Genomic DNA, 16411 nt, shown 5'->3' with positions numbered 1-16411 from the left:
AGGTGGTAAACACTTCTTCTGCAGAGAGGTGTTGGAGCTCTTATTCTTTCATCCACAGTGTTAAAAGGAACAGGTTGAGTTTAGACCGAGCAGAGAGCTTGGTTTATGTTCATTACAACTTGCGATTGTTGTCCCATTACTGTGAAGATGCAAAGTCTAATAAAGACTTGTTGATTTGGGACAAGAATCCAGAGGAGCCCAATTTGGAGGATGGAGTGTTGCGACTAGAGCAATTAGAGGATGCTCTTTTCCAGGTATGTCCATTGTGGTATTAATTTTCCAATTTTCCCTTATAAAGCATTTCTCTAATTCATGTTTTTAATTTTTTTGTTAACTAGTGTTTTTTTTTTGCATGAATTTTTTGAGCGATTCTAGGATGATGATGACCGTGTTGATATGCCACCACCCCCATCTGGTCCCTTGGTTCCTAGGTTCCATGGTTCAACACCAACAGCAGGGGGTTCTTCTTCATCAGTTTCAGTGCCACGACTTCCACAGGCACCATCTTCTTCATTGCCACCACGTGGAGGCCCGCCACCACGTTCTATTCGTGGTGGAAGGAGGAGAGATTAGTAGATATATTCACAATCTACTACTTTTTGTCATAGATTACTCATTAGACTTGTAGACTTGTGAATTTGAATTTTGAACCTTTTTGGCTTGGCGGTGACGAAGTGACATATTTTGTAAACATTATTATTTGAATTTTGGACATGACAAATGTTGACAGTTGCTCACTTGCTAGATAAATCATAATATGCTCTATGTTTTATGTTTTATAATATGCTTAAATGTTTTATGTTTTATAATATGCTTAAAAATTTGATGTATGTTTGTAATAGCTAGAATATAGATGATTGTTGTACATACTAGTAACTACAATGGAATCATGGATGCCATATCTATCTTGATTTATGCAAAAATATGCATGTTTTCATGTCTTCTACAATTAATTTGGTATTTGGGATGTTTGTTTTGAGTATAAATGCAAAAAAATATAAATATATATATATATAGCAGACGCTTCGCTTCCTAGATTTTTGGAAAATGACGCTTCCGCGCTCCCGCTTCCGCTTCCGCTTCGCTCCCGCTTCGTGCAACATTGGTTTGAATGCAGAACTGTGTTTGTTGGTCAAAGTTGTCATTGATGTCAATATGGCATTGTTGAAGATTACTAAAACCCTAATAACGTACAAACCTTAATTGCTTGGTAGCCCTCATCTTGGAAACCCTAAGAATCCTTAAAATTGTCCAAGATAAAGTTGACATTAAACCCTAGGTCTATGTCCTAACATTGTCCATCCATATGAAAAACCCCTAGGCATGCCCTGGATGGAGAATGTATATGATGATAAACCCTAGAATTAGCAAGTCAAGGAAGTCCTTGATTACCACATGTTTCCCTAAATTGTGTGATGTATGGAAGGCCTTTGTATAAGCCCTAGGTGCCCTAATCTTATTGAAGTTTCCCTAAATAAGAAACCTTATTGAAGTTTCTCTTTACACCCTTATCCTTGAAACCTTTATTCTTGATGATGCCCTAACATTAATGATGCTCTAACAATATTGAAGAAACCCTAGACGTTATACTTCTGAAATTGAAAAACAATTCTTAAAACTCTAAATCCAAGCATAAAAACCCTAACCTAATTAATGCCCTTGTTCCATGAAAAAATTATTCATTTAGGGTTGTCATGAAAAATATGCAGATGACGGAGGCGAAATTAAAATTTTCATCATTAGAGATCACAACTTGAGAAGAAGACCACATCAGCTTGTAGAGGAGGTCTAGAGCTTTCAAATGAGCACTCACATTCCTCATAATTCTTTTCCAATGAAGAGAAATTACTTTTTGAAGTTAAAATATGTCAAAAATTGTCAAACTGGCAAGCCTACTCAAGTCGACTCCCTCCTTAACCAACAGACATGTCTCTTCACCATACACTCAAACAGGTATAAATACAAACCATAGGTCTTCCATTTTGCGCAAGAATTCGTTGAAAAAACAGAGAATATTTTCGGTACTGAGGAAGAAGATAGACACACAGTTTGAAGAGTGTTTTATTTCTGTTTTGGATCAAGTAAAGAACGAAAAACTCGCAGATCTGTGGAAGGAATCAAACTAGGATACAGAAAGCACTCGTCTCAGCTCAGACCTGTGGTTAAGACTTGTACCTAAAATTTCAGACCTGTGCCATATGTAGTGCTTGGACCTGTGGCAGAGGATTTGTGACATGTAAACCTTGGACAGTGACAAATCCAAACTTGTGTGAAGTGATAAATCAGCTTGTGCTTGTGAGAAGCATTCTTGAGCAGCTCTTGAAGTGATTCTGAAGCAGTTTTTGGGGACAGCTATTAGCAGACTTTCGGAACAATCTTTGAGGAATTTTTGAAGGTGTTTTGGATCGGACTAAAGGTCAATTTCAGAGCAGCTTTGAAGACAACATTGGAGCAGAAATTTTACTATAGAAGAACAAATATAGAGGAGTTGTTTATTCTTTTGCAGGCATGTTGAAGAAAACATTTTGGAGCAGCCCTGTGACATATTTTGAAGCAGTCCTGCAATAATTTTTTAGAGTAGCCTAATGACATTTTTTGGAGCAACCCACTGACATCTTTTGAGCAGACTATCGGACACCTTCTGGAGCAGCCTAGTGATTCTCTTGAAAGCAGACTTAAGGAGCAGTCTTGGAAATTTCTTGTAGCAGTTGTTGAAATTTATTGTTGTCGGAGACTTGAAGCCTTGTGAGAAACTTGGATGATTGAAGACCTTGTGTAGAGAATCTTTTGAAGCTATATTGAAGAACCCGTGAAGACATCATCATTAAGCATTGTTGAAGACTTCCTCAGCACATAGATTGAAGGCTTGTTGGGCACTATTGAGGCTTGTTGAAGGGACATTGAAGACCTGGGATTGTGTTGAGATTGAAAGGCAATTTTGAAGACCCCTTGAAGTCTTATTGAAAAAGCTTGTTGAAGGACCTTTGGAACAGCTATGGAGTATTTCTTTTGTAGAAGTTGTGTGGGTATTGTTGCACCTATTTTGTCACAAATCTAAGGAAGCAGTTCTGCAAAAGATTTCAAAGTTCAAGATCATCAGCCAGCCAGTGCTTATATCATTGTAAACACAAATTCTGCAAATTGTAATGTAAACGATGATAGTACGACCGTTTAATTATGTAACAACCTAGGTAAGCCTCTGGTTTTGACGAAAAATTTCATCCTAGAAGGTTTTTCATCTCACCGCATTATGTGTGTTTCTAAACACGGATAATCAGCAGAGTTTTTCCCTCTAGCGTAAACCCCACAGCTAAGGTGGAATTCAATGACAAGGGCTTAGGTGAATCCTAGTGTTTTTTGTCAAGTCTATCGTAAAAGTGATTTCGGAATAATTTAAGCTATTTGGCTAAATTATTATTACAAATCACTTCGTCTACTAAATCATATTATGTTGCAGAATTGGATAAATATTACGAGGATCTATAACGAATGGGTATTCCCCCTTTGAGGGTTGAATTTGTAACGATTTGATGTAAAAATATTTCAGTGCGTGGTCCCTAACAATTAGACACCATGGCTAAAGTATTTGAGGGTGGAAAATTAATTAATCCCCTTAAGTGGAAAATTAATTAATCCCCTTAAGTGTCAATTAATTAATTTTCCTAGCAAAATAAAAATTAAATCCTAAGCCAGAAAATTAATCAATTTTTCTAGCAAAATAAAAATTAAATCCTAAGCCAGAAAATTAATCAATTTTTCTAGCAAAATAAAAATTAAATCATAATTAATTAATTTAGAGTCCAAAAATTAATTCTAGAGAAATTAATTTCTCCAAGTAGAAAATGACTAGAAATTCGTGGGTCAAAAAGAAGTTAATTTTTGGAGGTCCCCACGAAAGCAAAAATGGATTTTTTAAGAAAAATTAAGCCCTTAGACCTTGGTGGTTAAGTCAAAATCAAATTTTTGAGGAAATTAATCCAATAAATCAATTTTTGGATTAATAAGAAATGGTTTTTAAGATAAATTCGAAATTTTCGCAAAAATAAATATTTTCGACAACAGAGATTAAAAGATAATCAAATATTTATCAACGATCAAGATTATTTTGATGTGGATCAAGCCAACAAACTGTTATTTTCCACTTGGAGGATTTATCTATAAATTAGAAGCCATTTTGCTTCTCAAATCATAATGATCTTTGGTCTGATGTAATTTTGTAAACGTTGATGTGAAGCCATTGTTCTATTGGGAACGTTTGAATTTCATAATAGCATACTTTGGAGTACAGTTCATGGTGTCTTTGTCTCATTGATTTGTGGTACGTGTTGGGTACATGCTTTGCCATATTGTGCTTCAATATTATCTGAATCGTTATTTCATTTGTAGATGATAGGAACATTCTATTGGAAAGTTTCGGGCTTTATCTTAGGTGATCTGATTCATTGTATGTTCTAACGATTTTTCTTAAAAAAATATGCAAAGTTTGCAGGTTCTTCGGCCCCAGGCTCCAAGTTCACAGATGGTGGGCACAGGCCAACCTTGTTTGGACTTCGAATATTTTATGTGATTTTCTTCCTTCGCTAATGTTGTGGTTAACATATCTATTTTTCAAAATACATCTAGCCATTGTCAAAATTTCATAAAAAAATTATTCTTCAAAAATCTTTCAAGCATTGTACACTTGTATATTTTGTAAATAGATTTTGTATAATATTTTTTTGTAAATAAATGTTATTTTCTAACCCTTGTTTTGCAGTTGGGGTTTGGGGTTTTGAATTTTTTGTATATATTGGGGTTTTTGGCTGGTCGACTTGTCCATCTAGAGGGCCAACTTGGCAACTTGGGCAAACGAACGACACTTACAAAAATTCAAATTTTACTTTTTTTCATCCTTGATAATAGAAAAAAATTAATATTTTTTCTTCTTTTTCTGTTTTTATATAAAATATATTGACACAAGTATAATGACAATTACGAAGACCAAAACTAGTTATAATGCCAACACTTAGAGGGCGAGGCTAAGAAGAGACCCAATATATCACCCTTCTATTGTCCGAAGCACCCTAAAATTATGCCCATCGCTTGTGGTTCTAATCTGCCAAATCTACATGAAAGTATGAAGTGATCATCCTGATCATCCCAAAGCAGGGCATGGTGTGCAGGAACTAAGATTTGTGACTGAAAATCTTCCTAACGAAGAGGGCTAAGCATAAGCTAGTCTTGGTACTTGAAGAAGGTAGAGAAAGAGCCTCTCAAACCCCAATATAGGAAATGATAGTCTTCTAATCTCTTAGTATAGGGGGCACCTAAAAATGAGATGCATCTCTGTCTTTGGCTCCTATAGGTGATACATTTGGCAAATTCTATCCAACTGTGTTATATAGTGGTCAGTCTCTATTCAAAGTCTATGAGAACCAACTTGGAATTGTACCAACGATATTCTAAGCAAATACATCCAATGCCTGCATGTGTAGGGGGGCGGACTATACTGCCATCTTATAGCTCCAAAAATTGCTCCATGTAGAAGGACATATTCGAGCCCAAGTTCATCAAAAGTGAGATCCAAGTGACCTAAATGTACAATATGTAGATATCCACTTTGATGGTCTAATTCAATACTTATCCAGTCGGCAAGAGTTGGCTCAACATATCAAGGGAGAATCTAAATGGGGGAAGGTGCTTTGTGGAGATAGTCAAAAATTGGAGAAGCTAAGATGCCTTTGAAACCAACCTCGAGCGCGTCGTTGGGGGCATTTGGCGCGAGAACCTCCAATGAGCAAAAAGCAAGATAGGGGTACCTCTCTCTCTCAATGGCAGAGTCTCCAAAAGACCTAACTCTAGGAAGGAAAGAGACCAAACAGAAAATGGCCTCAAGGTAAAATGGGTGGACCCCGAACTCGGCCTGAATAATAAGCTGGGAACTGTCCACTTACAGCCCGTCTAAGAAGCGGGGTTTGGACTCTCTCCAATCTGGCCCAACCTGTCTGCAACAGGCTCGATCCCCGAATTTCAGAGCCATAAACAACTGTGGGTCTAATAATCGCCTTGATGAGGTGAAGTTTGGACGAGAAGTCCTGAAACCAACTCTGGAAACAAAGTCTTTCAATGAGGGCCTGGGAACCATAACCTTTAATGAGCCGAGGTTGGAGGGCTTGGCGCATACCAAAACATGGCCCTATGAACAAAACCCCCAGGTTGGTGTAAGCTATGGTACTCTCAATCTCAACACTCCAATAGTAGAAATGTAAGTATGTAAGAGAGCTCTTCGATGCATTGAAAACCAAAACCTTGGTTTTGCCTAGGTTGATCATCAACTGTCAAAGGTCACAAAAGTTGGACAGTGTACAGATCTGTCTCTGCAAGCCCTCAGGGGTAGACACCAACAAGACCAAGTTGTGTTAAAAGAAGGAACGAAATCAACACCTGGTGTCGAAGACAGCCAACTCCTTCCTAGATATGGCCATGTAGGAAAGACTCCATCTCATCAATATATATCCCAAAGAGGATCGGCAAGAGGGGGCATCCCTGTTTAACCCCAATAGTACTCTGAATGAAATTAAGGGAGACCAATGAATGGTAGTTCAGGAAGAGATGGATTGAGCACCTTGCCACAATAGTGCACCACAGGTATCCATATTTTGTTATGGTTTCACATACCCGACCACTCTCCATTATTAATGAATACCTAATTGCTTAGTGTTGTTGCATAATACTTAAAAGCAGCAGCAACTAATTGTGAAGCTCAAAGAGACAACCTATCTTATATTAATTATGGCTATAGTGCCAATAATACCCGTGTCCACATCTGACAGTAAAGAAACTTGTGACTAGTAATCATGCAACACTCTAATATTGCATTATTACCAATCAACTATTATATGTGCACAAACAATCAGTGGGTTTCTTTTCTCGTATTGATAGTAACTTAAAACTAGAAATAGAACTGTCTGATGGCCTGAATTGTTAAGAATATTTCAAGTGCCTGCCGAGTATGATGCAGGCTCCTGCATTGCTACACACCATGCAATCGTCACCCTCTGGATGAAAATCACAACAGCAATCTACCATTCATTTTCACTGTAACAGTTGATATAACACTCTAGATGGTCTGAGTTGAATTGTTTTCTGTCAAGTAGAAAGTTTCAGTGTCCCAGAAAATAGCTCCTGTATGTAACTCAAAAACCAAGAACACTTACATGATAATCCCTTATTTCTTGTCCTTGTTATCAGCACAGAAACCAATTCTACATGCAACAGAATAGAAACAATAGAGTTTTTGAAAATATCCACTTGAATCATTGATTTGATTCCAAATAGCTGGAGACACAACTAGATGTATAGTTATAAAATGGCAATTTATGAACACAAAATCAGAAAATTTAAGCAACGGAACACATAACGGATGTGACAGGAATAATAATCTCATGAAGAGTTAAAGGTAAAAACCATACCACTCAAAGCATCATTGTCAAGAATCATATCAAGAGCATAGTCGTAGTAGGGCACTTGTCCACTAAGACCACATAAATTAAATTCATCATGTATATAATCTTCATCAATTTCACAGAAGAACTCATTTCCTTTTAATCCACAAAACCAGGAAATCCAAGATGTGTCATCTCCCTCAGAACCACTAAGATCTGTCTCTTCACTCTCCGTATCTGAAATTTCTTCTGCAAAATTTCATAACAGGTCATAAACTAAAAAGTGAGTATTGTAAGATCACACCTGAAAGTCTTTGAAACTTATTCAAGATTTCTTTCACAGAAACCATTAATCAAATTTATAACAGTAAATTATAATATAATTTCTAAGATCCCCGACAGAATAGAATATGTCAGATAACAGTAATATAAAGATACTAACTTAGAAGTAGCTGCAACACTACGGACAAGTATGGCAATTATAAAATGCTCTAGATGTTGTACTGAATGAATATTTAGGTATCCAAAAATAGTATTAAGATGGAGAAGAAAGACAGGAAACAAACCTCTGGGATCTAATCTATATGCAAATTTCAAATATAGATAAATACATGTCACAAAACCAGCATTTTAAAAATATAGTATCCAGGCAATGGGCATGATTTGACAGTTTGGTCAAATTATTAATCCATCCAATAGGGTTCCAGTCTAGGTCTGCCACAGCCAAATGGCATGTTAATAAAGGAAGAGGGCAAGTGCATGTATTGGGCAAATTTGGCTGAATAAATACCCCATTTAGACCTGGTGTCTAAGATAAAGGAATTCCATGTTATGTGGTGCAGCCCATGAACTTGGGGTGTGTTTTGTGAAACAACTTCCAAAAAAATTGAAATATACAATATCTGATTTTCTATAATTATGCATTTACAGAACCTGAAGCAGATGAAAAAAATTCACTGCCAGCAATAGGATTTCAAAACATGCACTCAGACTCCCAAGAAAAAGGATGGAAGAAGTTAAAAATCTAGTTTCGCTGTGAAGCATTTTGTCATATCACAGGGAAGACATGAACTGCATGCATCCCTTCTTCATTCTCCCAAAGCCTTTTAGAATACTCTTTTCTTTCACCACTCCCACCTTCCTTATAACCTTGATCCCCAACCCTTATTCATCAATACAACTGCCCTATATGATGTTCCCGTGTAGCCTCTTTTTCTTGTCGCCTCCCCCTCCCATCCTCGTGCCTTTTGTTTTACTATACACATATCCAACAAGCAGCATGGGAGATAAGAGAAGATAAGATAGGATAATTTTATCAATGTACGACAAATGAGCACTGTTGACCACTACGTGTCAATGACCCATAGCAGTACACCCCCTTTTACACAAAAGGGATAGTGTCTGATCGATGTGTTCGTGCCGTACAACTATCATCATCAGCTTGGCTTCCAAGATGTTATGTAAACCCTTTCTGCATGTGTATAATGTAAATATTCTCAGCAGATTTGTGTCATGTATGTAACGACCTAGATAAACCTACTTTTGTAGTGACGATCTCCATTCTGGGAGGTTTTTTGTCTCACCGATCCATTCTCGAATCGTCGGCAGAGTTTTACTCCAGTCTTACCCCAAAGTTGGGATGGATTTTGTCGCTACGATCTTAAGCGAACCCTAGTGTTCTAGATCGAGTCTATGTAAAAATAATTTGGGAATAATCCTAACTATTTGATTAGGTTATTTTATTACAAATTTATTGGTTTGCTGGATTACATTTGTGTCGCATAAATGAGTAATCTGTGAGGGTTTATTACAAACGGGTTTTCCCCCTTATGATGTTAAAAATATGAAAATTATGATATAAAGTGTCTTGAGAGTTGGAAAAATAATTTATTCCCTCATAGGTTAATTAATTAAATTTTCTGGCCAAAAATTAATTAAAATCCTAAGCCATAAATTTAATTAATTCTAGGTCCTATGTAAATTTAAATTCTCCAAAGGCAAAATTCATCGGTCCATAAAAATTAAATTTTAAAAAATCCTGAGACTAAGGTAAATTAATTATTTTGCTAAATTTTAAACCTTTGATTCTCCAAAGCCAAATTTTTTGGGAAATTAACTCAAAAATTTAGTTTTTGAATTAATTAAAATGCATTTAATTAAAAAATTTGAATTTCCCCAAATATTTAAATATTTCGAGGGATGAGATTAAAAGAAATTTTAATCTTCATCGACAGTCGAGATTCCTTTGACGAGGACCACTCGAACTAACCATTGGAGGATTTATCTTTAAATAGGAAGTCATTTGTCAGTCGATTCATCCGACCTTTGAGTCGTGTGCTTAGCGAAAAGCTCTTGTGTAATCTTTTTCTGAATAATAAAGAAAGACTTTGGAGTTAACTTCCGTTGGTGTTACTCTTCATGGGAATACTATAAGATGTGTTGTTTTCATGCATAATTTTTTCTAAAGCCATTGATGATAGCTTCTATAAAGTGATTTGAGTACAGGTATCTTGCTCAGTCGTCGGGGTTTGAATAATAATCTAAATTTTAAACGTAATAGCAGGTATCTCTATTTGTCTGAGTTTTATTATTATTTTCTCGCTCTATTTTTTATGGTTGGATCGAGTTTTACCGGGAAATCTTGATTTTAGATCCTCGGGCGTTAGGAGAAGTTTTCAGTTGGACCATCGAACTCCTGATCCATGTTTTTTGAAAAGCCCCAGCAAAACTAATCGTGGGCTTATCATAAGACTTTTTATTTTTTATTTTGATGCATGAGGGCTTTGAGTTAGCACCTTTAAAATTTAAAAATCTTTTAATTTATGTGCAGCATAATGATAGATCTGACTGATTAGAGCCTACAGTTTGTAAATTTTGTAATTATTTTTCTAACGTCGGTTTTTCTGGGTTTTAATTTTTATCATTGTATATATCATTTGGGTGTTTTCTTTTTGTCGTGCAACTACAGATCTGAGGAAGAAATTTGTGTAGAGTCCAGATCTAGGCCCTGGAGGGTAAGATCTGGATCTCTGGGGTTTATCAACATAATTTTCTAGGGATATTATTCAAATTTTTTGCAGTTCAAGGGTTTAAAATTTCTTGGATCTGGAAATTTTCACAAAGGGTTTTCAGTTAGCACCTCCTTTAAAATTTAAAAATTTATTTTTTTGTGTAGAAAATTGATAAATCCGACTTTTGAGAGCCTTAGATTATCAGACCTGGGAGCGGAGTTGGACTCATACTCCTCAAATCTGATAGATTTGTAATTTTTTGGTTTTCTGACTTGGATTTCTGGGGTTTCATTTATTTTTGTATATCTACATTCTGAGTTTTTTTTTTTTCATTTTTACGACTTTGTGTTTTGATTTTTTTTATTTTCATTCAAAAATATTTTTAAAACATCAAAAATTAAAAAATTTCAAACTTTTTTTGTGACTTTGATTGCTAATGAAATAAATCAAAAGCAGAACTTAAGTTTTCATATTTAAAATATATATATATATATATATATATATTATGTGGCCTACGACCCATAAAAAAAAAAAAAAAATTGACTAAGGTCATTTGATTTGATTTATAGTCACATTAAAAATTTAATCTCTTCATTTTACCACATTAAATTAATTTCCTAAGAAATAATTAAATTGTTGATCTAAAGTTCCTTGGTGTCCTTTCGTGGTAGTGATTTCTCTATTGACAGGTGCGATTGATGTTTTAAAATCATTGACTATAGGAGAAAAATAAATTCTAGATCTAGGTTATTGAAGAAAATCATTTTTAATCTAGAATCATTGCTTAGCAATTAATTTTCATAATTCTTCATGGGATTTAATTGCTAGAATATATTGCAGTTTGGGCGTAGTTTGGGCGTTTACATTTAATCATCATGACCGTCACTTTCGCCACATTTATAAATTGCTCTGGATAACTTGTTTTTATCTAGTTTATGGTTAATTGAATATAAGGCATTGGTCTAAAATCATTTTTATCTTGTGGTTGTGTCTTATTTTATTAGATATATCCATCTCAATTAACTAAGACTCATTTACATTCGTCAAGTTGTCCATCTTTAAGTCTCCTAGAGCCTATGTTTCACAAGCTATCCTCATTCATTCACCCTAGGGACTACCCCCATTGACTTGTCTAAGAGAGAGTCTAAACAAAGTAAGGATTAGAGTGACAACCCTTACTTTGAGCATTGTCGCAGTGCCTAGACACTTTGTCCGACAACAAGCACAAAAGTAGGTCAATGGGATTGAAGAATACAACCAATATGAATACAATGTGGGAGTGCAAGCACATCTCCTAGAAAATGCCCAAAATAATATAAACAAAGAAAGCTACGTAAGTATAATGTCATAACACATTTATAAGACGGTGACAAAAGTTCAGTATAAGTGAATTTGTCCAGGACTAAAAAAGTAGACAACTTAAGAACCAGTCAAGAGAGAGAGAGATCTGACAATGAAGCTAATGATGTCAAGGTCTCCTGAGTATAATGACCAAGGGCAATGAGGGCGAACTAGGCACTAACTCTACTGTCGAAGTCCTTTAGAACCATTGGGGGGTCTGGCTGTAGGATGCTAGGGGGGATGTGCAAGCAATGGATACTCCTGGCATCCAAGATCGAAAGAAGGAAACTCCAAACGGATGTCAGGTTGCTCCCATAGAGCTGGGAGGTAGTCTGATAAGTAGAAGGTGCTCCACTCTGGATCCGTTTGGAGCTTATCTCTCTGACACTCTAAGAACGTGTGGCCTGATGAATGGCCTGGCAGGCTGGCACCTCTAAACTGGTCTTGATAACATCAATGTGTCTCCGAGAAGGGGATGTTGAGGAGAAACCCAAGGTCTCACCATTATGTTGTCTGGTGCACTCTGAAACTCTACCTTCTGCTTGTTGCTCCAATCTAATGAATCAACATGGAAGAATGAGGTGTTTGCCCCCATTAGCCCAAGGCAGGGCATGGCATGCAGCAGTTGAGATCTGTGGCTGGAGATCTCCTTGATGAAGAGGGCTAAGCATCTCTAATGATGGTATACATCCTCTTGTTGATTACATTGTTGATTTATCTAACCATGTTACTGCAAGAGTTCCACAAGCCTAGTCCCACCTCGCTATTCACCCAATACATAAATCAAGGTCCAAAATTAATCTGAACAATTATCAGACAAGCATAGTGGGATACACATTCTCCGAGCTCTATGCTACTACCCTTCATCTACAACTATCGAAGGAGCTTGAGGGACATCACCTACGAGCCAAAGGACAAGCATGTTTCTACCTTGGGTATTAGACTATGGATCATATCCTCACCTCGAAGCCACCAGTGAGAAAGTAAGGAACTACCCTTCAAAAGTCTTATGTTGCTTTGTAGAGTTCCAGAAAGTACTTGACTAGCTTCATGGGCAACCACATTTCAGCAATTTTCAGCATTGGCATAGTAGAGACCCTCATCACTACAATTATGCACCTTTATGAGTCCATTCTTAGCCACTTGTGCTCAGCACACTAATTATCTAATTTTATCCAAAGCACCATTGGAATAAAACAGGGATGCCCTCTCTCCCCTACCCTGTTTGAGATATATATTGACAAGATGGAGTATTTCATTCATGAGAATATACAACTCAGTGACAATTGTATTCGTCATTGAGTCTTGAAATGCATTCTCCTCTTTGCACATGGTGAGGTGTAATGTTCCCGAGAAATTAATTGTCTAAGAGACCAAGTAGCCTAATGATCCCCATAGACTATAGTCCTTGATAAAGGGGGAAAACCCCAAAATACCCAATGTTGGGCAGATTTTGGGACAGCTGGGCAAAGAAACCCAAAGTTGGGGGTTTTGAGTGAACCTCACTCAAACAATTAAAGAAGAGCCCTCAAAGAAATCTATAAATTCAAGTGGATAGGATTCATTTGAAACATTATTGGATTGGATCTTTTATCTCTGTTTTCTTGAGCCTGAGGCTCTGAGGGTTTTAAAGCCCCTTTTCCCTATCAATTTCGGTGGTGAAAGATTCCACCCTAGTTGATAAACTCACTCTCTCCTTTTTCTATTGTTTCTTCTTTGTTCTGGCACAGAATTATTTGAAGAGTTTCTAGTCTGAAGGATGAGTAATGAGCCCCACGAGTTCTGCCTAAATTAGTGCTTGAAGTAAAGAAATCACATTCAATTCTGGTCATGCAAATATAGTTGAAGGCAACTGAATTTCCTGAATTATGTAACGAAGTAGGGCTTCTTAAGTGGTATCGAATACTGAGGCTGTAGAACACTTCAAATTTATATGCGGGAGCATCAAAACTTCATCAAAGGACAAAATCCGAGACCACCAGCGTTGGAATCCATGTTTCTGAGACTAAGAAAATCCCATCAAATAGCAAACTTGCGGTTCCTGTGGCAGATAGACTTTTATTGATTGTCTCAACAGGGAATCTGAAGCAAAATCCATGATCTGGACTCCTAAAGAAAGGTGCGGACCTGTAACAGCGCGACAGGAAATCTGTGTAAGTGTGAAACAGACCCGATGTTGCTGGAGTGCGGGCCTAAGGCAATTAGGAAGTTGTGCAGTGTTTTGACGGTAAATCATACACATCGGCGTACCTCTGGGCACTAATTAGAACTGCTAAGCAGTCCGGTTGAGCCGCAAGGCAAGGCATAAACTGTTACGATCACCCTTTATTTAGACAGCAGGTAAGTTACGGAAACACGCTTATTATAAGAACGATACAGGAATGCGCTCACTGAAGGAATTAAAGGCTCGAATTTCTGCATAGAAAAGTAGGACTTCTGGATTAAGCGACAGATAAGATCATAGCTGGAGCAGTGTCTTAGATGGTAAGCATAGAGATAGTAGCTTGCATAGTGTTAGAATTGCAGTGGTTTATTAAATATTGGAAAACTGGACTGCACTGTGAATTATTGGTGAATCTACTGTCTCGCTGGGCAGACAACCCTGGTTTATCAAAATCTTATTGTATCACTGTTGAAGAATTTTTATAGTCACGTCTTTCAAGTGTAAGCCATAGTGATTTGAATGAATGGAAGTGTTCTGTTGTGCCTTATTGAAAAAAAACCCTAGCCAGATCAAGGAACCTAAGGCCCAAAATTTACCTAGGTTACTACAGTGGTATCAGAGCAGAAATCCTGCCATCCTGGGTGAAAATGGAACCACCAGAAGCAATTTTTTGGAAAAAATATGCAGAGTTTTGGGAGCAGCAAGCAAAGTCTTGGAGGAGCCTGGAAGAGAGGCAAGCAAAAAATATCAGAAGATTAGAAGAATTTAACAAAATGCCACACAATCTAAGAAAAATGGAATGGAACAACTTCTGGAATAGTGGCAAGAAAAACAAATCAAACGGATCATAAGCCCAAGCTTGAAAAACAAGGCATAAGAAAGGTTGAAGCAAAGACGAAAGCATGGACATGGCTATATCCCCAAAAGAAAAGGTATGTGATCAGCCAAATCCAATATTGGGAGAAAGAAATAAAGACCGTACAGGGAAATGTGCAACAGAACCTACTCAGCGGGATGCTCTCTTGTCAGAAATGCAAGAACCATCAACATCCTCACTGGATGAGAACTGCAACGAAAGCACGGGAAACTATGCTGCTGAGAAGAATGCTGTGATGGCTAAATTGCAAGGATGTTTGGGACCATTGGTGAATCAACATATGGAGAATAGTAGCTTTGAGGATTCTTCACAGGCTTCTCAGAAGTCACATGAACCAATAGAAGCACAAAGGATCTCAGAATCACTATTGGATAGAAGCACTGAAACTATAGGGGTTCTACATGCAAAGATTCCACCAGCGGACTTTCAGGGAATGCCAGAATTTATATTAGCTAAAATTAAAGTTCAAAACACAGAACAGTGGGATGCAAACGGCAAACCCTTCAATGGAGGTCAACATTCAAGGAATGGCAGAAATTCCATCAGATGAAGTCACTGACAAAAAGATGGAACAGCTTGCCACGGACACTTTTATTGAGGCTGATGTTTGTGGTATGCCAGGATTTGTATCAGATAAAATCAAGGATGAAAAAAACAAAAGAACATGTTGCAAACACTTCCATGGAGGTTGATATCAGTGTTGTTAAAATCGCGATATTATCGCTTTATCGCGATTTTTTCCCGAAGCCGATATTATTGCGAGTAATACTCGCATTTTTTTTATACGCGATTTTTTCCCAATTTATTGCCGAGGGTCGGGGCAGCACGATTTTATAAGGGATGCTAAATGTTTGAAATGCAATTTTTTTTTAAAGAAACAAATAATTTTTGAGTGGGGCAGCTTAATAATCAAGTCTAGGCCCTAGTTTGATATGCTATTCATGGTAATGTTAAATTTTTACTTAAGGAGAATGTCACTTTTACTTAAATTTTTAACATTACCATGAAATGACTCGGATGTTTGAGAGTGGTTCCGGCCTCATTGGATTTCATATGGAGAAAGTAGAATTTTAGATTTCATTCAAAATCCAGTAAATTTATCAGTTTTTCAAGATTTCAGGATTGGGAGATTGTAATGTTTCTAGGTGACACCACCTACCCGGGCTACCCCTGCCACCAGTAGAGGACGTGGTCTACCTCCTATAGCTTCTACTTCTAGTTCTTCAGCTTCTAGAGCACAGCAGACTCCACTGCCAACTCCACCAGCACCAACATCTACATCTAGAGGGAAAGGGAAAGCTGTGGCATTTTCTCGCAAGAGGGGCAGAGGAAATCAATAGGATTAGACTTCAATTATTTTCTTCATTTTATTGTATATGACATTATGACATGATGAGATACATTATTATATTTTTTGTTGATATTTTGAGGCTGAGTTGGGACTCAAGAGCCGGGACTTACTATTCAGGACATGATTCAATGTTATGTGTGATTTTAGCACTAGAAATGATATTAAACATCTTATATATTAGTTCTTTTATCATATTTATGTGTCAATGTATTTATTTTATGTTGTAGATGGTTTAGATATTAA

At 36.9% G+C, this 16411-nt stretch overlaps 1 protein-coding gene across 2 annotated transcripts in view; it reads right to left on the bottom strand.

Moving 5' to 3' along the window:
- Positions 1–16411, bottom strand: part of LOC149142095 (putative casein kinase II subunit beta-4) — a 168218-nt gene that overhangs the window by 114938 nt on the left and 36869 nt on the right. For both annotated transcript variants that reach the window (XM_089449231.1, XM_089449230.1), the window contains one exon: positions 7452–7673. In XM_089449231.1, the coding sequence (XP_089305357.1) occupies positions 7452–7673 (222 nt within the window). The remainder of the gene's footprint in view (positions 1–7451; positions 7674–16411) is intronic.

This window comes from Pinus tabuliformis, chromosome X (genome assembly GCF_031772625.1).
Source record: "Pinus tabuliformis cultivar Carrire ecotype Pingquan chromosome X, CPIR1, whole genome shotgun sequence".
Lineage (NCBI taxonomy): Eukaryota > Viridiplantae > Streptophyta > Pinopsida > Pinales > Pinaceae > Pinus > Pinus tabuliformis.
Note: the sequence above shows the minus strand (reverse complement) of the source record. Positions and strands in the feature narration are given on the sequence as shown.